Genomic DNA, 23,374 nt, shown 5'->3' with positions numbered 1-23,374 from the left:
ATGAAGGTAGTTGTGCATTTATTTTGAAGGTTGGCAACCCACTTGTGTTTTCTCTGGTGCTACAAGAGAATAAGGGCCGAGGTGCTCATCTACCATCAGGTAATAAATATCTTATGTATCAAATGTGAGAAACTCAACTATTGGTGTCACCTAATTTTCACCTAATGTGAATGACATTCGATTAACCTCGAAACTTTGATGTCACCGGGTTAATTGAAAAATAATAATTTATAGTACCATCACATTTTATTAACTTTTTGTTGCTGACAATTGTGTTAGTCTGATGTTAGGAAGCCAGGACTTACACATTACTGCTTCACGACAGAAATAGGCGCCGTTGTGTTACCTATAATCTAGCCGGCATCCTGTTCAAAGGAGCCACTGGTTAATCGAGAACTCGTAAACTGGTCGAGAATAGTAATGTGTAATAAGAGTAGTGGTAATTGGTCTCGCATAAGCCCAAATATTAATGGTATTATAACAATGTCGTTCAATACATATAGTAAAGACAAATCACGTCGCATAGAAACAAAGTCGTAATATGGAACATGCCACAAATCACACCATAATAAGTTTTGACTGCTATATCTATACATTGCCGCATTTACTCCAGTTGTTTAAAATATTCTTGTTCAATAAGCAGCAATGTAAACCGTTTATTCAGTGCAGGTTTACCTACATATGTTGAATTTAGAACCCGATTCGGTCAGTGACAGTTGACACACGACTAAGGAGAAAAGTGTGTTTACAATGTAATCACACTTTCCTGCCATAGTAATAAGAACTCAAATAATAAAATCCTCACGGCTATATCTGACGATATCAGGAACTCTATAATGTATAAACGAAATGTATATAGTTATTTTTTTAAACTGATGTACAGACGCCGCATGGCTACGATTTTATTATGCGCTACCTATATTACCTATACATAGATTACCTGACCACTCAACACGACCTCCAGAGAAGTATAACAATGAATACGATCTTCGAGTCATTCACTGAGATGCAAATCATTATTGGACTTAATATGAAACAATGACGGTCAAGTAATTTAATCCATAAGGCCCCGTAAGCATTGACGCACAATAAACAACTACACTCACAGTCTCTATCAAAACTCTGCATACGGGTCTATTAGGCAGAGTTTTTGTTCAGTTGTGCTTCGACCGCGCTTTGAATACAATGCCACGCAATCACAAAGTGTTCAGTGAAAAACTGTCCAAATAACAACAAATCCAAACTTAAAAATAAGTGTCGTATTACAGGTATGTGTCCCTTTAAATTATCATATTTGTAATACTAACATGACTGTTTAAATCAGTTTGCTAAACTATTACATTTCACACAAATAAAATTTGAAAAACAAAATTTTATGAACGATGCGGTACTCGAACCCACGACCTCCGGCGTTCCGTGCCGGTGCTCTAACCAACTGAGCCGACCGTTCGAGTAACGTATCGTTATAAAATCTTGTTTGCTTTGTTCAACTCTCTGGTTGTGGCTTCATCTACAGGATCTACTTTACAATTGATAACCTGCTCAACCCCAATATTTGCATATTAGGAAATTGACTTGAGATGTCGCTCTTGTAAATCTAAACAATATGTTATGTTTTCAAAGTGATAACACTCACTTCTAGGATTAATACACAAATAAAATTTGAAAAATAAAATTTTATGAACGATGCGGGACTCGAACCCACGACCTCCGGCGTTCCGTGCCGGTGCTCTAACCAATTGAGCCAACCGTTCGACAGTTACATTTCTATTGCTAACACAAAATGCTCCCGCCTCTTGTTCGCGTCCATTTCTAATGAGCGTATATAATATGCTTTGACCATCACTGACACGAAATAAGGTATTAATTTGAATGAATTTTTTAATGTTATCTGTATAAAATTATGTATACATATACACAACGCCGCTGGGACATTTTTTGACGACCTTTTAATAGATGTTTTAGATCTAAGCCACTAGATATTTATATATTGTTAAGGTTTGTGTAAGGACGCGTCAAAGAATAAAGGCAAAGAAGATGGTTCGTAAGTCGGGAAAACTTTTTATGATTTTTATATTATTTATTTGTTTTCAACACTTACATCTAGCCTTACAGGATTATTCCTAATGCGCTAGTGTAACATTCATCTTATAAAAATAAATTAACATATAAAATGAGCATAAACTTATTTATCACGGGGAGTGTTCCGAAGAGCTGTTTAACCTGATTCCTGCCGCCGAATTCCACCTTCACACGACACGCCATAAGTTAGGATATCATCCCCACCATCTGTATGTGTGGCGGTCCTCCACAGTGCGATTTTCAAGGAGCTTTCTTCCACGTACTACAACGCTGTGGAATGAGCTTCCTTGTGCGGTGTTTCCGGGACGATACGACATGGGTACCTTCAAAAAAAGCGCGTACACCTTCCTTAAAGACCGGCAACGCTCCTGTGATTCCTCTGGTGTTGCAAGAGATTGTGGGCGGCGGTGATCACTTAACAACAGGTGACCCGTACGCTCGTTTGTCCTCCTATTCCATAAATAAAAAATAAAATAAAAAAGTAAAAAATAACGTACGGTACCTTATATACACTTAATCTTACATTCATAAATTAATACTAAAGTACCTAATCTAATAAGTACTATATATTACTATCATAACATATAGCCCACCTTGCAATCCTTGTGAGTGCACTCACAGTACAACAAAACAGGTCGATCCGCTCGCTGTTAAAATTAGTATTTACATCAAATAAACATAGTGCAAATCAAACAAACTGTAAAATAAGTGAAACGGACAAACACGACTAAATTCACTTTAAAGATCATATAAAATTATTGCTCAGTTGTAAAAAAAATCTCATCCGTAAACAAAATTTTTCTGTGACCTTCCATTGCGTACCGCTTCAGTAGTTGCTTCGATTTTACCACCGTATTCTTTTTTAAATTATATACAGTTAAGAAATGACCAGTACGTCTCTTAAAGGCTGCAATTCCCAAGTCATCTTTTAAAATACTCGACCTGGTTCTAGGTGCTATCTAAATAAAATCAAGAAGATCCATGAGATAAAATTTTTTGCTTTCGAACAGGATTTCTTCGAATTCTTTCCCATACTGCTTTGACCTCCTTTTTCGTACGAAAACTACTTGGACAGCCAGATCTTTTTCTGTCACAAACAGAGGAGGTCTCAATATACCTATTAATAGCCCGGTACACAAACATTTTACTAATACCAATCGTAGGGAGAGTTTTTAAATTTGCATTTGGCTTTATGCCTACTTTGTGTAATACAATCACAGCGATTCGGTTCTCTTTATCACCCCACTCCATTTTAATATCGCAAAATATTGGACAATGTATTGGCGCCAAAATGCGAAAACTCAATGAACAATCATATAAAAATAACAGATTCCAAATTCAAATGTAATATTTTGTTTATTTTTAATTGTAACAGTATTTATTGCCAGACTAAGTAAATATTAGTTATTTTAATATTTTGTATATTAAGAGATTTCCGTACCTAGCTAGTATATGTTTTTCAATTTGTACGTAAGTTGGTAGTGCACTATTTGAAAGGGGTTATCATTCCTAAATAGGGCAACCCCACGCTTCTCTGGCGATGACAATGACAAACAAAGGCAGAGAGTGGCGTGACACAAATACATCCAATCGTTATTCGTTTTGGTTTGGTGAGCTTTTTATGTGATAGTTTCTTGCACCACTTTTTCTCTGAAAGAGCCATTTCTCTCCGAAGCGTTTTTTTATCGAAAAGCAGAACAAACGAGCGTACAGATCACCTGGTTCTCTCATTCTCTTGCAACACCAGAGGAATCACAGGAGCGTTCCCAGCCATTAAGGAAGGTGTACGCTTTTTTAGCGAAGTAGTAATTCTACTGATATCAAATTTAATTCTTAATTTATTAATATAAATACTTTTTAGAGCATAAAACGCGCGTAATTGTAACTGTATTTTAACATTAGGATTTAGTTTTACAAATATACATTTTTATTAACCCGATGTCTTGTGAGCTTTGCAGGATCACATCTTCAGGGGCAATATAATAAATTATTTTTATGGCTAAATAGTAGGAGTAACCCTATAAAAGGTGATAACCACATAATAGTTACTATAAATATGTCGGTTAATTTGTTTGTTGCCCTGCCCTATCACGATTATTTCGGTTCCCCAACCAAATCGTACAATAACGTTTGCACGTAGGTTTTTCAGGGGTAGGTTATTGGGGTTAATGGGGGAGATTATTTTATTTATGAAATTTTTGAAAATTCTTAAGGGATTTTGGTTTAACTGAATAAAGTGCCGATGAAGTCGTGAGCACAGACAGATCTTTAATAATTCACAACTGACTAAGACTTCATTTAAATTCAAATACTGCGAAATGAATATGAACAAAGACCATAGAATCCTAACGGCCCTTATGTGGGATGGGAATAGTGGGTCGATGGGCCGTCGGCCATTTATTATCATAATGGTAGATCGAGACGCGAATATCCTATCCCGACAAACCGTAGTTAGTTTTTTCCCCGACAAACTTATTAAATAACTAAAGAATAGTAATTACTACACTAACACAAGATTATCTTCATAAAACAAATTTATAAATCATAAATGACCCCTTCCACTATTGGGTGTGCCGATGTATTTAGTAGAGCATACAAAAGCGAATGTTGTGTATATAAGGGCGGATTAACAGTTGGATATTGATACTGGTTTCTGCACCGTTGCTTGACCTGATCTGGTTGACTCTCAAACTGCAAACTCTGTGCAGTTTTTGGGAGTACAATCTCAATTATAGCTTCCATACAGGGTGTATCTATATCGTTCATTAACATTTATTTTTGGTGATTAGTAAGCTGTTTCTTTTTCTTTAAACTAACTTTACAAAAATTCATATTCAAGGATAGCTGATAGGATTAGCCTACTGCTAGATAGCATTATTTAAAATTCGACTCCTAGATTAAAAAGTTATCACACAAACATACACACAAAAATTTTCTTAAATCTTACAATATAAATAAGTAGAACAAATTTCTGTGGGCATCTGAAGTAAAAGTTAAGGTAGCTTAAGACAGACAAAAGAGGTATAACTTCCGGGTTAACATTCGAATACATTTAGTAAAAAAAAAAATCTCATTACACACAAACACATTATTTTTAATTATAATATATATTGTACTGTTTACTAGCAGTATTTATTAGAATATTTTTTATTTTGAAGAAGAATAATAATGCTGCCAAATACAATATATTTTATTCATATTATTCTCTTGGCTTACATGATGCAGTAAGATAAAGTAAAAAAAAAATCCAAGCCCGGATGACTTATTTCCACATCTACAATCCTTACTTCTACATCAATAGGTCTTTAGGCAATTTAATAAAACTTAAATTATACACAGATTCAAATTCATCGGATGAAAATACTTTCGGTAATATTGAGAATTTTAATTTTATTGCTTTGAAATATGTATATGTGCCCGATGAACTTTTAACTATTGGGACAGGAAAAATTACCATTGGCATGCTAGTGTAAATTATAAATACGTATATCTGTAGCAACATAACATACCTAATAATAATACATTTGTAAATGAATCCGGGTGCTATACTGCTGAGCTAAATTTAGTCACGTCTTCAACCCAGACTGCATTAGTTTACCAAATTTCATTGTTTTAGAAACTCTAGTTTACCAAACAGAAGTGGTTAAAGTCGAGTAATATTTAAAATACCTACTATCAGTAAAAGGATCATAATTTGTTCAAGCAAAGCCAATCTTATTATATATATTTACAATACTATGATTACTTTAAAATAAAACTATCATTACGGGGAAGAGTTCCTATGTCCAAACATGCTTCTTCCATATTTATCAGTCTCTGAGTATGCATGTTGCTCTACAAGGTATGCTAGGGCTATTGATTATGGAATATTTAAGAAAATTGATAAATTAATCCTCAAACATTAGGATAGGTCTCCTCCGAGTTCTCATTCTAAATACTTTTAATAATTTTCTTTGTACTTTATATATGACCTTAAGGCGACACTAAATGCCAGCGACCTTGAGCGATATGAGTTCACGGCTGCCGGCCCGCCATCTATATAACAAAGCCAATATTTTCAAAATTCTTTCGTGGAAAACAGTTTATATGCTTACAATCCTCCTTATTCACTTCTAATCTGAATAAATGAACCTACAAAAAAAGTACAAGCTACAAGAATAACTTTTCTGAGAGAAGTACCAAAAAATGTGGCACACCATGCCAAAAAACTTGTTTAACTTTAAAGAAATGTGGTAGTTCAAAAGGCTCGGCAGTGTTAACTATAACCAACAGCAAGTATTAGCAACCTACAAATAAGACTTAAGGATATGTGTAACAGGATTAAGCAGTGTTCATAGCTCGAAATGCTATACTTTCACCACAAAACTTGTCTAAAATCACCATGTTTGCGTGTTTTCTGCTTACTCTTCGCTTTAAGATAAAAATAGAAGCAAATTTGGATTAACTTAAGTGGACCCTACAAGAAATTAAGTACTTCTCCTTGTCTTAAGTAAAAGAACACAATTTAAAAGTAAATAATATTAATTTTTAAGGAAGTGTTACAGTTGATGATTTTAGGTTGCGATGCAATTTGTTGCAACTACACTCCAACCATAACATTACAAAATGATTATATTCTAGCTCCTAGTGACAGTAAGAAAATATTTCTTATACATGATGTAGAGTCCTCGGTAAACAGTATTTTTTTGTGTCTACTAGGACACAGTAAATTGACATCATTTATTAATATAAATACTTAGTCAAGATAACAACTAACGTAACATGAAGTCGCAGCAATTTTTGGATGATTCTATTTTGGATTTTTCGTGGTTCATCTTTCATTCATTTAAAGCCTATGTGGTAAAACATTAGCTGTATTTTTAATTTTATTTATTCCTTTTTTGACTTTATCTTAAAAGCTAATGAAAAGTTATAGTATTAAATTACTTTCCAAATCACTGCTTTGTAAGAAAAAGTTTATTGAATCTCTAGCTTTTCTTTTTGTATTAATTTGATTCTTCTCTTTATCAACTAAAGACCTATCGATCAAATGCTATCATCTTATGTTTCAATATCATAAGCATCAATTAGTGGTTCTTGTTTACATCCAGCATCGTGAGTGTTTTTCAATCAATTAGTGTGTCTTTCATATTATATACCGGTTGGCCTGGTTTATTCCACGCAGTAAACAGGATCAGATACTTTGTGTGTTGAGATAAAATTTTCTCTATTTATATAAATTTATTCTTATGTTTCTCATAGTAGGCTTTCTAGTATGTGACTCTACAGAGCAATCGAGGAATCCAACCATGACCAAAAGCAAACAATCCATCTAATTGTAAAAAGGCATAAAATGCATAAAATGGTATAAAAGGCATTTATTTTGTCAAAATTGATTCCTTTAGAATTATTTTTGATGTCATTTCTAATATACTAGATACTACTACCACTTCGGAAACAAATGGCGCTCTGAGAGAGAAGAAGTGGCGCAAGAAACTCTCTGTAATCTTACAGATGCCGTCAATCAAGCGGAGAAAAAGGATTTTTGAAGTCGTGGAAAAAATTACGCTCTATTTCCATTTTTATTGTGCCAATAATGAATAGTTAAGCTAGAAAGAAATTTATAAGTTGGAAGATTTTTTATCATATCAGAGGGGGAAAACGGGTCAGAGGCTCAGGGGAGGCTACAGGAATACAGGAACAACAGGTGTCAAGAGATGGGTTGCCGGCCTTTGAGGTGGGAGTAAGCTCTTTTCTTAAAGGGCCCTAAGTCGTATCGGTTCGGGAAAACAGCAGCCGGTAAATGATTCCAGCAAGTGGCTGTGCGGGTCAAGAGATTTCTTGCAAAGCTCGCGGTTGTGGAATACCAGACGTAAGTGTGATGTGAGTGGTATTTTGCATTTTGACGTTATTTCCGGTGGTGGAATTTGGCCACTGGAATCAATCCGAACAGCTCCTCTATGCCCCGTGATAAATGCTGTAGAAAATGCAGAGAGAACCCAGATCTAAGGTAAATAAAAAAAATGTATCTCATCAAAACAAAAACAAAATACTGCAATCCTTTCAACCTATGATTATTTTACATATAGCAAAGATCCATACCTCGATAAAGTAACCAGCTTTTTCCCTTAACATATAAACTACAATGAATATTAAAACAAACAAGATCACTGGATCTATTCTGTTGTATTTAGAAAGTTGGACGAGATAAGATTGACTTGTAGAAAACCCAATCACAATTTGGAGATGCAACTAATTTGTTAGAAAACTTTGGCTATACGTCATTGCGAAGATTAAGGTTACAATTTCAGCTAATTGGATTGGTTTCGACAGTTTGATAAGTATAAATAAGAAAATTCAGTTGTTAAAAATAATACTGATACTAGTAAAGTATTTGTGGCCACAAGCAAAGAAGAAAATATAATGTTAATTTGCGAATTATTATTATATAGTTCAATCAACTTCATAAAAACATACAAATGTAAAAACATACACATTGCTATTCAGCATCTGTGGTACATATTAATTTGTAGTAAAAACTAAAACAAGTTAGTAATAAGAACAAAGAAAACACCCTGTGCATAGGGTCGATGCGCGTGCGCATAAAACCAAGAGGCGAGGATGTCACACCGCAATCGCTAACGCGACACCGCAACGAACACTGTGAGTATCATTTAATTAATATTGAATACAAATAATTTTAGTGTTTTGAAACAGCTGATGAGTATTTATTATTTTTTTATTTTTTTGAGTACGTTGTTCAAGTTCTGATTCAAAAATTAAATCCCAGATCCCAATATTGAATATTTATTTTAGTGATATTTTATATTTAAATAAGATGAATTTACTTTCGAAGTAAGTTGAGACACCTAGTTTTATCTAATATATAAAATTCTCATGTCGCGGTGTTTGTAGTTAAACTCCTTCGAAACGGTTTGATCGATTCTCATGAAATTTTGAGTGCATATTGGGTAGGTCTGAGAATCGGACAACATCTATTTTTCATCTAAATGTTAAATAAATATAAATTTTTGAATTTTTTTTTGTATTTGTTTCATTATGAGTCAGCATTTAAAATACATACAACTTCAAATTTTCACCCACCTACGATCAACAGTTACTCTTGTATCGCGATTTTAAAATCGGCAATACAAAGTTTGCTGGGTCAGCTAGTAAAGTATAAAATTAAAGGGCATAAAATAGTATTTAGTAATATGAATATTATATTAATTATATCAAATTATGTTTTACGAAAGTGTAGGGCATTCTCATTCATAACAGTAGTTAGTAGCGATATAAATGTTAACGTGATATATATTCTTTAATATGTAATATAAAATTTTATTGTCACAGAGACAATGTTTATGTAGACATATTTTAATAACACATAAATCTACAATAATATTTTGTTCATTACAAATTAAAATTTAAATCGCCATCATATCTTTTCATCATTTATTAAATAGAAAGTCAAAATTTTATAATTAATGATAACATTATGCTGTACATCGGAAAATAATTATGAGACAGATAATGGCATGGCAATGTGGATGTTTATTTGTTTATCTTTCGTGTCCGTCCTAGATTTAAACCAAGAGATTTTTGCTTTTTACTGAATACTAAATTTGTCATAATATTCAGAACATTTCAACCCAGAACAAGTATCTATTTGAATGAATACCCCTCTGAATTGATATACATAGTTTAAATCTTATTAATTCTATTAAAGCTTTATCTAAAAAAAATATATCGTTATATTGCGAATTAATGAATTAATTATAATATCTTCAGTAATTTTTAATACTCGTTATTTGAATGGGCTTGGGCTGAACGGAGATCTTTTCAAAATATTGTAAAGCATTTTTTATTATGAAATTAAGGGACGAGACGAGTAGGACGTTCAGCTGATGGTAATTGATACGCCCTACAAATTACAATGCAGTGCCGCTCAGGATTCTTGAAAAACCCAAAAATTCTGAGCGGCACTACAATTGCGCTCGTCACCTTGAGACATAAAATGTTAAGTCTCATTTGCCCAGTAATTTCACTAGCTACGGCGCCCTTCAGACCGAAACACAGTAATTTTTACACATTACTGCTTCACGGCAGAAATAGGCGCCGTTGTGGTACCCTTGTGTGGTACCCTTGTGTGGTAATCTAGCCGGCTTCCTGTGCAAAGGAGCCTCCCACTTTTCAAAAGCATTAAATTGAATTCATTTTATGCCGCCAGACTGTCTATGGATAAAATGTTTTTGTGTCATCTAGATACGTTTGTTGCCCTGTCTTTCAACAAACTTTAGTAATATTAGCCCCGTTAAGATCTTTTTATGTAAATACGAATATCTTACAATAAATATCGTAGAAATACTATATATATCAGAAAATTCCAACTGTTTCTAATATTGCGGTGATAGAAATGTTTTACATTGTTTTTAAGATGATGTCCTGAATATTCTGGAGACCAGTGGGAGGCTCCTTTGCACAGGATGCCGGCTAGATTATGGGTACCACAACGGCGCCTTTTTCTGCCGTGAAGCAGTAATGTGTAAACATTACTGTGTTTCGGTCATAACTAGTGAAATTACTGGGCAAAAGAGACTTAATATCTTATGTCTCAGGTGATGAGCGCAATTGTAGTGACGCTCAGAATTCTTGGGCTTTTTAAGAATCCTGTGCGGCTCTGCATTGTAATGGACAGGGCGTATCAATTATCAGCAGCTGAACGTCCTGCTCGTCTCGTCCCGTATTTTTATAAAAAAAAAGACATTCCCATCTGAATAAAAAAAAATGTGAATAGTTACATCCTTCACGAGTTACCCCTATGTAGTGTGAAGCTGATTGGAGAAGTCATCTTTAAAAGTTGACTAGATTTTAAAGAAGGATTTCTCTTGCAGAACTGCGCTCTTTTTATACGCACTTTCACACAAATTATCTAACACTGAATTCGACATAGCCTTTAGTTACTTTATTATAGTTCCAGATAATATATAACAATATTTAATTACATAATACACTACATAAGTATAATGAAAGAGTCGTGACAAAGAAAAAAAATGTTCATATTTATTATCTAAATGTTTTTCATTATCGGAATTCGAATCTAGAACATTCCTTAAACGACCTATAATTTATAAATATCAATAAAAACAGTTATCCAGAAGATAAATACATTTGGAGAGGTTCCATCATATTTTAATAGTTTGTGATAGTTTGAAAGAACATGATACAGATATTTTATATGGTTGTGTCTGTAACTATCGCCGTTTGGGATTACATTAATTATGGACTATATTTTTTTTATCTATTTGTATGTCATCATGTGGAAAATATTTTGTTTTTATTTATATTTTTAATTGAAATAAATGTTTAAATTAAAACCTTTTCGCGACAACTTCGACCGTTTTACAATCAGTTTTTGTAATCAATTTTGATTTAAATCGACTTGTCACTGTTATTTAGGCTTTTGAAGTGAAAGTTCTTTATTCGTATTTTATTTTGTGGGTATTGTCATTCTTGGAAATGTAACTCTCGTTTGGCAAAAAGTGGGCTTGATTAGAAATGTAAAAAGTTAGTGTCGAAGAGTTGACTAAGTCAGTGGGTAGAAGTAAAACATGCCAGAGTATACACAATTATAAATATATATAAAATTCTCATGTTGCGGTGTTTGTAGATAAACTCCTTCGAAACGGCTTGACTGATTCTCATGAAATTTTGAGTGCATATTGGGTAGGTCTGAGATCTGAATCGGACAACATCTATTTTTCATCTCCCTAAATTTTAAGGGAGGTCCACGCCAATTTTATTTTTTTTATTTTTTGACAATTTTTTTTTAATTTGTTTGATTATGAGTAAGCATAAAAAAATACATACAACTTCAAATTTTCACATATCTACGATCAACAGTTACTTTTGTATCACGATTTTAATATCGGAAATACAACGTTTGCTGGGTCAGCTAGTAAATATATATATTGTTATAGTCTTGCCTTGATGAATTTTTTACTTGTCTCTTATAGTATTAAGCACACAATACCAATTTACCACTAAATTAGGTGCTCGGCGTGCCCAAAGAAAATTTCACTTCAAAATTTAAATTGATTGAAAACCAACTCTTTTGTAACATATATAAAATATAATATTCCCAGCGGGTGATAAACTCATAATCGCGTGATAGGCAGTTTTTGAATTAAAACTTCTTTAACGAGTTATGAAAAAATGATGAGAGTGAAATTTTAAGATGCGCGCGCATCACTGTAACACAAAAGCTACAGGTTGAAGTTCGTTCCTAACATTTTCTGCCGTTTGCGTCATTCGTGATTTTTTTTGCTTTCTTCGTCCAATATTAGGACAGGCAAAGGGTTCAAGCCCATACAGCCGTATTCATTATTTAATTATTAATTGTCAAAGCCATATTTGCAAGATATTTACAAGTTTTTTTTTTCTAAAAACGTAGAATAAATCATTTTAATGATTTTTGCTTCGTTAGGCCAAATAAATATAACTTCTTGCGTGCATACATAAGTACACACACCTTTTTTTTTAGTCTACTCCATAGCGTTGACCATTATAATATAATGTTCGTTTCGTCATAAGCTTACCATAAGAAGCCTTTGACCTCAGATGACAAAGACGACGCCATCACTCATTACTTACGATGCACCACACGTCTCTTGTGGTCGTCGCCCAAGCGGAATCTTGTTATTAAATTCAAAGAAATAACAATTAGTTTAATAATAACACTTTTTAAAACAATAACAGTTTTGAACAGAACAAATCCGTACCCTTTTTTTTCTATAATATCTTTATCTATATATATAATAATGAATTGCTGTTTGTTAGTCTCGCTAAAACTCGAGAACGGCTGGACCGATTTGGCTAATTTTGGTCTTGAATTATTTGTGGAAGTCCAGAGAAGGTTTAAAAGGTAAAAAAATATGAAAATGCTTGGAATTAAATAAAAACAACATTTTTGTTTTTCCTTTGATGTGTCCCCCGTCGTTAGGAAATCAGAAAGAATAGTCTAAAATTAATAATTAATTAGAATTTTTATATCTTTCCAACTTTCTCAGCAGATAAAATATAAACTAAATTTTACCTCAAATAAAATTTTGTTAAGATTTATCTTAACTTTTGTCATAAGAAATAAAAAAAATTATAAGTACTACGTGCTTAGTCATATGTGCAGCTTGTGTAATATATAATTTGTCTATACGTGAACTCCTTTTAAACGGCTGGACCGATTTGAATGAAATTTTCTGTGTGTGTTCAAGTGGATTCGAGGATGGTACAATTGAGCTACCTCTTAAATGGCTGAACCGATTTTGATGATTTTTACTCCTACTTTCCAATTTTTCTCCTACGTATGTTAGTGATCTCCTAACGTCTGGACCGATTTTTCAAAAACACGTGTGTTCAGGATAACGTATGTCAGGTCCGCATGTATTATATAAAATTCTCGTGTCACAATGTTAGTTGGCAAAATCTGAAACGGCTTGACCGATTTTTATTAAATTTTATATTATGTAATTTTATTCAGATTCTAAGAATCGGTTGTAATTTAATTTTTCATACCTCAATTTTTTATTGCATTTTTTTATTAATTTCTATTATGGCAATACAGTTTTCACGTTTTTCGGGTACTGACCCGTCTAGCTAGTATTATATTTTAATCTATATATATAATGAAAATGGTCTTTGTTTGAGGCTCTTTCACGCCTAAACCACTGATCGTATCGACATTAAAGTACCATCATTCGATGCGAAATTTATCCTAGATGGTTTATGGCTACTATTTTTCAAATTCCAACGTTCCTTCATTAATTTATTTCCTTTTAAAATTCCCCCAACGTAGCGGGCGAGAAACGATAGTACATGTATATACATAAAATACAAGCTGACCTCAGAAAAAATATGAGATTTAAAACATTCAAGGAATTAACAACTAGTTTAATTATCAAATTGCTAGTTTTTAAACAATAACGGTTTTGAACAGCATTGCCCTACATTATATATTAATATCAGAAGATTCTCTCAAAAATGAGAGGTCTGATAAGATTACTTAGGAGAGAAAATCCCAGTCATTGTAGAATAAATAAACACAAAAATACCTTAGGGCTCATTGAGTCTCTCTCGGAAAGGATGAAACATCTAGTTCTAACTGGATGTATTGCGTTCCACAATAAAAGGAGCCTGCATCTGGGAGTCTTTAACAAATCTAATGAAGTCTATTAAAGCCTTCTCACATTATCAGCTTTTGGTTAGGGGTAGATTATTAATCATTATTAAAAAAAAAATACTGCAATTGGACGTAGTTTCTGAAAAACGTTCCAAGCCACAGCCATCACCACCTTCGCACGACACGCCACAAGTTAGGATATCATCCCCACCATCTGGATGTGTGGCGGTCCTCCACAGTGCGGTTTTCAAGGAGCTTTCTTCCGTGTACTACAACGCTGTGAAATGAGCTTCCTTGTGCGGTGTTTCCGGGACGATACGACATGGGTTCCTTCAAAAAAAGCGCGTACACCTTCCTTAAAGGCTGGCAACGCTCTTGTGATTCCTCTGGTGTTGCAAGAGAATGTGGGCGGCGGTGATCACTTAACACCAGGTGACCCGTACGCTTGTTTGTCCTCCTATTCCATAAAAAAAAAAAAACAAAAAAAAAATTATGGGTACTAGTCATGATGTCATTTTAAGAATGACAGTAGGGCTGCTATTTTTTGTCAGTCCGTTAATATGAATCACGTGACAGTTTTGTGTTCTTAACTCAATTTCGACATGATTGTGGCTTGGAACGTTTTTCTGGAATTACGTCCAATTGCCAAACTTAAAATAAAATATTGAGATGGATATAGTATTCTTGAGAGATAGACATATGGGCCACTGATATGCCATCGCAGAATTTTCTATAGACCTACAAAAGGTACACAATTCCACCATACATTATTTTATTATATTTCAAAGGTTTTAGACAGCGTTTTCGTTGAAAGCTCACAGACGGCTTATTTTTTTATGACACCTCCAACAAATATATTAGTGGTTTTCATTATTATAACACTAAAAATATGGGATTGCTTGTAACTAATTCTAGTAGGCTTCATAAGATACATAATAGCTTTAAGGGTAAATGTATAAACTTTTATAATAAAGTCCCAGCCACTGTTCAGGCATTATCTATAAATAAATTTAAATGTTTTATAAAAAAATGGCTCTGTCGTAAATCCTATTATTCCACTGCTGAATATCTAAATGATCGGAGAGCCTGGGTAGTCCCAGTGATTATTTGTGATTATTTTATAGCGATAGAAATGACTGTACAACATTGTATATTTTTATTGAAAAGAGCGTAAAAAAAGAATTCTGGGAGAGTTTCTTGCGCCGCTTCTTCTGTCTCAGAGCGCTATTTGTTTCCGAAGCGGTAGTAGTATCTAGTAGTTATTAGAAATGACATCAAAAGAATTCTAAAGGAATCAATTTTGAGAAAAATAAATGCCTTTAATAACGTAAATGTATACAAAAACTTAACAAATAATATATACTTGTTATGTATGGTATAATCGGGCCAATTTCCGCAACTCGACGAATGTGCGCCTATTTTGCGTGTGTGGGAATATAATTGTTATTCCTGCCGCCGAATTCCACCTTCGCACGACACGCCACAAGTTAGGATATCATCCCCACCATCTGGATGGGTGGCGTCCTCCACAGTGCGGTTTTCAAGGAGCTTTCTTCCTCGTACTACGAAGCTGTGGAATGAGCTTCCTTGTGCGGTGTTTCCGGGACGATACGACATGGGCACCTTCAAAAAAAGCGCGTACACCTTCCTTAAAGGCCGGCAACGCTATTGTGATTCCTCTGGTGTTGCAAGAGAATGTGGGCGGCGGTGATCACTTAACACCAGGTGACCCGTACGCTCGTTTGTCCTCCTATTCCATAAAAAAAGAAGCTTAAATTATATATTTATACATTCCTTGAGAACCACGCTATCCATTAGTAACATCAGCATGAAAATCAGTGCAGGAGTTTTGGATTTAGCGCGACATTATTATTCAGACAGACAGACGCGGCGGAAGACTTTGTTCCTCGAAGTGGAGACTGACCATTTATATCACGGATGCAAATTATACAGTTGCAATTTCAGTATTACCACTACTTTGCGAAAGAAATATGAACTCATTTTACAGAAAAAAAATGCAGCAATTATTCAAATTAAGTAGTTCTTAGTTTAATGAGAAAGCTTACTTAAGGCGACACTAAATGCCAGCGACCTTGAGCGATATGAGTTTACGGCTGCCGGCCCGCCATCTATATAACAAAGCCAATATTTTCAAAATTCTTTCGTGGAAAACAGTTTATATGCTTACAATCCTCCTTATTCACTACTTATCTGAATAAATGAACCTACAAAAAAAAGTACAAGCTACAAGAATAACTTTTCTGAGAGAAGTATAAAAAAAAAATGCGTCACACCATGCCAAAAAACTTGTTTAACTTAAAAGAAATGTGGTAGTTCAAAAAGGCTCGGCAGTGTTAACTATAACCAACAGCAAGCATTAGCAACCTACAAATAAGACTTAAGGATATGTGTAACAGGATTAAGTAGTGTTCATAGCTCTAAATGCTATACTTTCACCACAAAACTTGTCTAAAATCACCATGTTTGCGTGTTTTCTGCTTACTTTTCGCCTTAACCGTTTTTCTATGCTAAACACATGTTGTCAATTGATCACAAAGCAAGAATATAGATATTCATCATAAGCAAACGTTGCTCAAGGAAAAAGTTGAAATAAGGAAAACATAGTTTGCACTTCCAATAGGGATGTCGTGAACAGAATGGTAATGGGATACATACATTGAATAATACATCTATTGTATACGTTTGCAGGATGTCGTGATTTCATTTTAGAATATTATATCTAACCCGAGACTTTATTAGCTTGTTACAATAAAGTATAAGCAAGTGCATAACATAGAAATCGATATAAGAAGAACTACATGTGGGAAGCTCCTTTGCACAGGATGCCGGCTAGATTATGGGCACCACAACGGCGCCTTTTTCTGTCGTGAAGCAGTAATGTGTAAGCATTATTGTGTTTCGGTATGAAGGGCGCCGTAGCTAGTGACATTACTGGGAAATTGAGGCTTAATATTAAGAAATTGTCATCGTCATTTTGAGACATAAGTGTCTGACGAGTGCAATTGTAGTGCCGCTCAGAATTTTTGGGTTTTTCAAGAATCCTGAGCTGCACTGCATTGTAATGGGCAGGGCTTATTAATTACCTATAGCCAAACGTCATGCTCGTCTAGTCCCTTTAAAATAGGCACCTTATAAATGTCTCACAGGTGATATGTAGATTACCAGCGTACAAGTAGTGATTGAGTATTAATACTCAATGAAAACGGCGGTCGAGAAAGGTCAAACATGGTGATTTCAGTAAGTTTCTAACTGAGGAACTGTTGCTCAACTTGCAATGTTAAAGTTCTACCCACATTTCATTGGTATTTTAAGTGTTTCATACTTCAAAAGAGAACCTTTATAGGATTACTTTGTTGTCCAAACGTTTGCCCATCGGTCTGTCTGTCTGTTAAGCCCCTTTATCTCCGGAACGCGTGGAGGTATCGAGTTGAAATTAAAACGATATACTCAGGTCTCTTGAAGTCTCTTGAACCTGTGAAAAAATCAAAATACAAATGTTATAATAATAATTTTATAATTATAATTATTAAATAATAAAGTTATATTATATATTATCATTATAATTAGTAAAATTATATCACTATAAAAATCATAGATTCAAAGATATTTATTTTACAAAAATCGAAACTTACGTCTAATGACATTACATATAATACAGTTCATGGCAAAACTTAATGTCAAACTGTAAATGCACAACATTAAAAAAATATTTTACAGGCTAGAATTTATGGATTATATTCCAGTTGAATAAAAAAAATAACAATTGTACTAACAACCAAAAGAAAAACCTAACAATATTTCAAATGTACACTTTGTTTAGAGATATGGTATAAATGTCTATATTATATTATTATTATTCAACCAGAAATTAAATAAGTGCTGATTCGATTCAGATAATTCTATAACCCGTTATTCCAAAGTGCCCATTTAACTATATTTCGCATGGTAAGACCCATAGTTAGTAGAGAAATAGTCAATATGGCGACAGACGGCTGAAGAGCGAATATATTTGCATCCGTAATTGATAAATTAAATGTATTTAGAGATTCTGCAGATGTCAAACCTGCTCCCGTTATGTTAATTATCTGAAGATACAAACATGTTTATATGTCGACTTTCCTTTTGCGTTTTGTTTTGTTGTTGTACCCACATCTCGTTATGAATACAGGCTTCGATAATTTATGCGACTAGATAGAGCCTCTTAATGCTATCCAACAGATGAAAACAGGCCAGGTTGATTACTCAAGTGTGCGTGACAAGCTACGTTTTACACTCGCGATTTGTACGTCACATTGTGTTAGTGTGCGTGCATTGTTCATAATAGAAGTTAGCTATTAATCTCATGTTTTTGATAATGCATAACGTTTTAGATTTTCTCAATATGTCAATGTTTTAAATGATTATATTAAATATTAAAAACGAAACGTCATAAGGATATTTTGATTTTTGAAAGTTGTTTGTTTGACTTTCAATAAGTGATTTCACATCCTATTTTGAAAAAAAATGTTTGAATTTGAATTTGTTAATATTGGAGAGGTTAAAGGCGTGTTAGAGAGGTGTGTTTAGACTAACATTAAATAATAAAAAAGCAAAAATCTTTGAAATTATATTTTATTACTCGTGCTATTCTACTACTAAAAGATCAATATTGTAAAAATCTTGCATCGATGGCTTTGACAATTAATTATTAACTAACAAATACGGCTGTACGGGCTGAACCCTTTGCCTATCATAATAATGGACGAAGAAACCAAAAAAAAAATAACGAAAGTCGCAAACGTCAGAATGTTTTAAGGAAACAACTTCACCATGTTACTTTTGTGTTACAGTGATGCGCGCGCATCTCAAAATTTCATTCTCATCATTTTTTCATAACGCGCCTAAAGAAGTATAACTTAAAAAAGAAATAATAATTAATTCGAATTATATAGGCATAAAAGGCATTTATTTTCTCAAAATTGATTACTTTAGATTTCAGTTTGATGTAATTTCTAATATACTAGATACTACCGGAAACAAATGGCGCTCTGAGAGAGAAGAAGCGGCGCAAGAAACTAACTAAACTTTTTTGCGCTCTTTTCAATAAAAATATACAATATTGTACAGTCATTACTATCGCTATAAAATAATCATAATCTAGTCCCAGGCTGTCCGATCACGTAGATATTCAGCTAGAGTAATAGGACTTACGACAGAGCCATTTTTTAAATAAAAGATTTAAATTTATTTATAGATAATGCCTGAACAGTGGCTGGGACTATATTATAAAAGTATATACATTTACCCTTAAAGCTATTACGTATCTTATGAAGCCTACCAGAATTATTTACAAGCAATCCCTTATTTCTAGTGTTATAATAAAGAAAATCACTATTAAGAATAAAAAGGTGACGATTTTTGTGAACGTTTATCAAATTTTCATAAATGTACTGACAATGAACAGTCATAATATTTATTTCTTTAAATTTTTCTTTGATAATAATCTTGAACATGAATACGCGAATGCAAATAGATCTCACATTTTAAATGCCACTCAATAATGAATACGATCTATTTTAGTATGCTATAGGTTTTACTCAGTAGGTCAGTGGACTGGCAAATGGTGACAAACTGGAACATTCCGTTAAGTTGTTCCGTTATTCGTAACAGCTTCATTATCTCAATAATCTCGCCTTATTCGATTGCCTCTTGCAGTAAATATTTATGCAATCCAGTTTTATCTTAAGCCCGGTGATAACTTTGTTCAAATAATTCAAGATACGCTTAATAAATGTTTAATTTAATTATGTAAAATTCTTGTGTTGTTAAATGTTTTCCAATTATATTTGTGTATTAATCCTAGAAGTGAGGGTTATCACTTTAAAAATATAACAAATTGTTTAGATTTGCAAGAGCTACATCTCAAGTCCTAATCCAATTTCATGTTATCACTGTAAAGTAGATCCTGTAGATGAAGCCACAACCTGAGAGTAGAACAAAGCATACCAGATCTTATGACGATACGTCACCCAAACGTGGTGAGAGGTCGTGGGTTCGAGTCACTTATGTATGTGCAAGAAGTTATAGTTCTTACATACTAACGAAGCAAAATTCCTTAAAATGATTAAATTATTATTAAAAACATTATTCGTCGTGCTATTGTACGTTTTTAGAAAGAACAATTTTGTAAAAATCTTGCAAAGATGGCTTTGACAATTAATTATTAAATAATGAATAGGGCTGTATGTGCTTAAATCCTTTGCCTGTCCTAATAATGGACGAAGAAAGCAAAAAAAAAAAAGACGTGTGGCACTCGGGGACTGCCGCCGTAAAGCTATTGCATAGCATTTTTTATCAACTTATGCAATTATAATTATTTATTTATTTTATTATTTATTTATTTATTATGCAGTATCTTTTATTGATAAAATTAATTAAAAAAAAGCAAACAGGAAGTGAGTAAAATTTAACTTGCAAGATTTGATTACAGACAGACAACGGTACAGGTGAAACTAAATAAAAATGCTTGTCATAATAATAAAAATTAAAAAAACGTGATAAAAAAAATCAAGATGTACCCAAGGCTCGAACCTGGGACCTTCTGCTCAAAAAGCATACGTGATAACCGCTGCTCCACGGCAACTGTAATGACCGTGCCGAAATATCTATATAAATCTAGTAAGTAAGTGTTAGGTTATTTTCGTTACGGAATTTCTGGATTCGGTCTCCACGCTCAAGGCCCGCGATAGAAGCTATGCAATAGCTTAAAAAATAACGAATGACGCAAACGGCAGAAAACTTTTGTGTTAGAGTGATGCGCGCGCATCTTTAAATTTCACTCTCATAATTTTTTCATAACGCGCCTAAAACAGTATAACTTCAATAGTCATTATTTGCTTATTTCCTGAGTTATTTTAACCCAACATTTTATTACACGCATATATATTTAAATAAATTACTTTTAAATGTGGTAATTGAAATAAATCTCTCCTGTAGAGCTGACAAAAGAAGAATAAGTAGCCTACTTATATGGATAAAATAAACTTTTCTTAGTATGGCCCACAGTAAAGGTAAATAATTTAAAACCTTAAAAGGGTAAAGGATTTACGCAGCGTTACCTATTGACAGAGTAATAACTAATATTCAGCGTATTTTGTACAAAAGATGAGTTTTTGCTCATATTGTAGTAGGTATTGTTCGGTTCGTGGTATTGCTATGTGAAAATATATTTATTTTTTCTTTCTTTATTTATTTAAGGGCTGTTATATGTATGTACATGTCAGCTCCATTATAATCTAAGTACATTTACACGAACTCAAAAGAAAAACAAAATTTTTAACTTAACAAACTAAAAAAAAGTTAATAAAAGGTAAAGCAATATTTTTCAATTCAGTCTTCAACAAATTAGATTAATGGATTCAAACAGACTTATGGCAAATATATTTCTTCGCATTGCTAAAGATAATTTCCATGCTTAAAATTAAACGCCTGATTTTTGATATTAGCAATTACGTTAAACGGGCCTTTTGCTGATTAAAAACTCAGTGTAAAAAGAAGAGAGATTCAGAAATGCTAGAGGCGTTTTTTTGGGTGTCACCTCTTTTCAGCAATGCACGCATAATTAAATGAAAAAACTTGCCTGTTGTCATGCGTTGCCTAACACCAAGACACTCTATCTAGATTATAGATGTAAAGATGTAAATTATCTAAGATCCATGCCTTTTCAGTTTGTTTACATGGTAGCAGAACCGTTATGATCTATTGAAATTTGTCCTGATTTTCTTTTTGCAACTACAATCAAGTTTGTTACTTAATTATTAAATGTATACTTCTTCATCATCATCATTATCAGCCAGCGTCCACTGCTGGACAAAGGCCTCCTACAAAGATTTCCACGACGATCGATCCTGCGCTGCCCTCATCCAGTGATCCAGATCGTCGGTCCATCTTGTGGGAAGCCTACCAACACTGCGTCTTCCGGTACGTGGTCGCCATTCGAGGACTTTACTGCCCCAACTGCCATCTGTCCGTTGAACTATGTGCCCTGCCCACTGCCACTTCAGTTTCGCAATCATTTGGACTATGTCGGTAACTTTGGTTCTCCTACGGATATCCTCATTTCTGATTCGATCTCGCAGGGAAACTCCAAGCATAGCGAGCTCTCCATTGCCCCTCTAAGCGACCATGAGCTTTCTCATATATAAATATATAGTTAATAGTTGTTTTTTATTTCAGTTGATAATGAGAGGGCTACTGGCAGCGTTGGCAGTTTTTGCCGTTTTCACTTTAGCCGAATGTAAGTATTTATTTACTATTTCCCTTCATTATCTGTGATTATTATTTATTAGTTATTAATCCTGGTAGGTGTAAACATTTATATGATGAATATGAATGTTTATTTCCGACTCATGGATGTTTTAAGTATATTGTATTAAATACATCGTTATCCTTTTTTTTTATTGAATATGTGGACAAACGAGCGTATGGGCCACCTGGTGTTAAGTGATCACCGCCGCCCACATTCTCTTGCAACACCAGAGGAATCACAAGAGCGTTGCCGGCCTTTAAGGAAGGTGTACGCGCTTTTTTTGAAGGTACCCATGTCGTATTGTCACGGAAACACCGCACAAGGAAGCTCATTCCATAGCTTTGTAGTACGAGGGAGAAAGCTCCTTGAAAACCGCACAGTGGAGGACCGCCACACATCCAGATGGTGGGGATGAAATCCTAACTTGTGGCGTGTCGTGCGAAGGTGGAATTCGGCGGCAGGAATCAGGTTAATCAGTTATCTTGTACACCTAGTACAGGCTATGCCTAGTTTGGGGCAAGATAATCTGTGTAAAAGTGTGTCAATATTTATTTATTATCTGTTATTCGTTTGACTATTCATTTCCATTAATTTTAATGTTAATGAGTTCTTTCTCCTGTCAACATTTTTTTTTCTGTTCTACAATTCAAGTCCTGATTTATTGACTATTAAGATTGTTATTTCTTTGAATAATCAATTACTGAATATGAATCATTTAATCTGATATAGGATACTTTTTACATTAGCGAAAGTAGATCATACATTAATTTGATACTCTTCAAATACACTTTCATATCGTTCATTTCCGCTGACTGATGATACTTCTTCTC

The 23,374-nt window shown here is 33.8% G+C and overlaps 1 protein-coding gene across 1 annotated transcript in view; it reads left to right on the top strand.

The window, feature by feature from the left end:
- The first annotated feature begins 8,662 nt into the window (after nt 1-8,662).
- Nucleotides 8,663-23,374, top strand: part of LOC126970514 (endochitinase) — a 29,592-nt gene continuing 14,880 nt past the window's right edge. Inside the window, exons 1-2 of the mRNA XM_050816469.1 lie at nt 8,663-8,724; nt 22,472-22,532. Coding sequence (XP_050672426.1) covers nt 22,478-22,532 — 55 coding nt within the window. The 5' untranslated portion in view covers nt 8,663-8,724; nt 22,472-22,477. The remainder of the gene's footprint in view (nt 8,725-22,471; nt 22,533-23,374) is intronic.

The sequence above is a fragment of the Leptidea sinapis genome, chromosome 21 (genome assembly GCF_905404315.1).
Source record: "Leptidea sinapis chromosome 21, ilLepSina1.1, whole genome shotgun sequence".
Taxonomy (NCBI): domain Eukaryota; kingdom Metazoa; phylum Arthropoda; class Insecta; order Lepidoptera; family Pieridae; genus Leptidea; species Leptidea sinapis.
The sequence above is the reverse complement of the archived record's forward strand: the minus strand, read 5'-3'. Positions and strand labels throughout refer to the sequence as shown.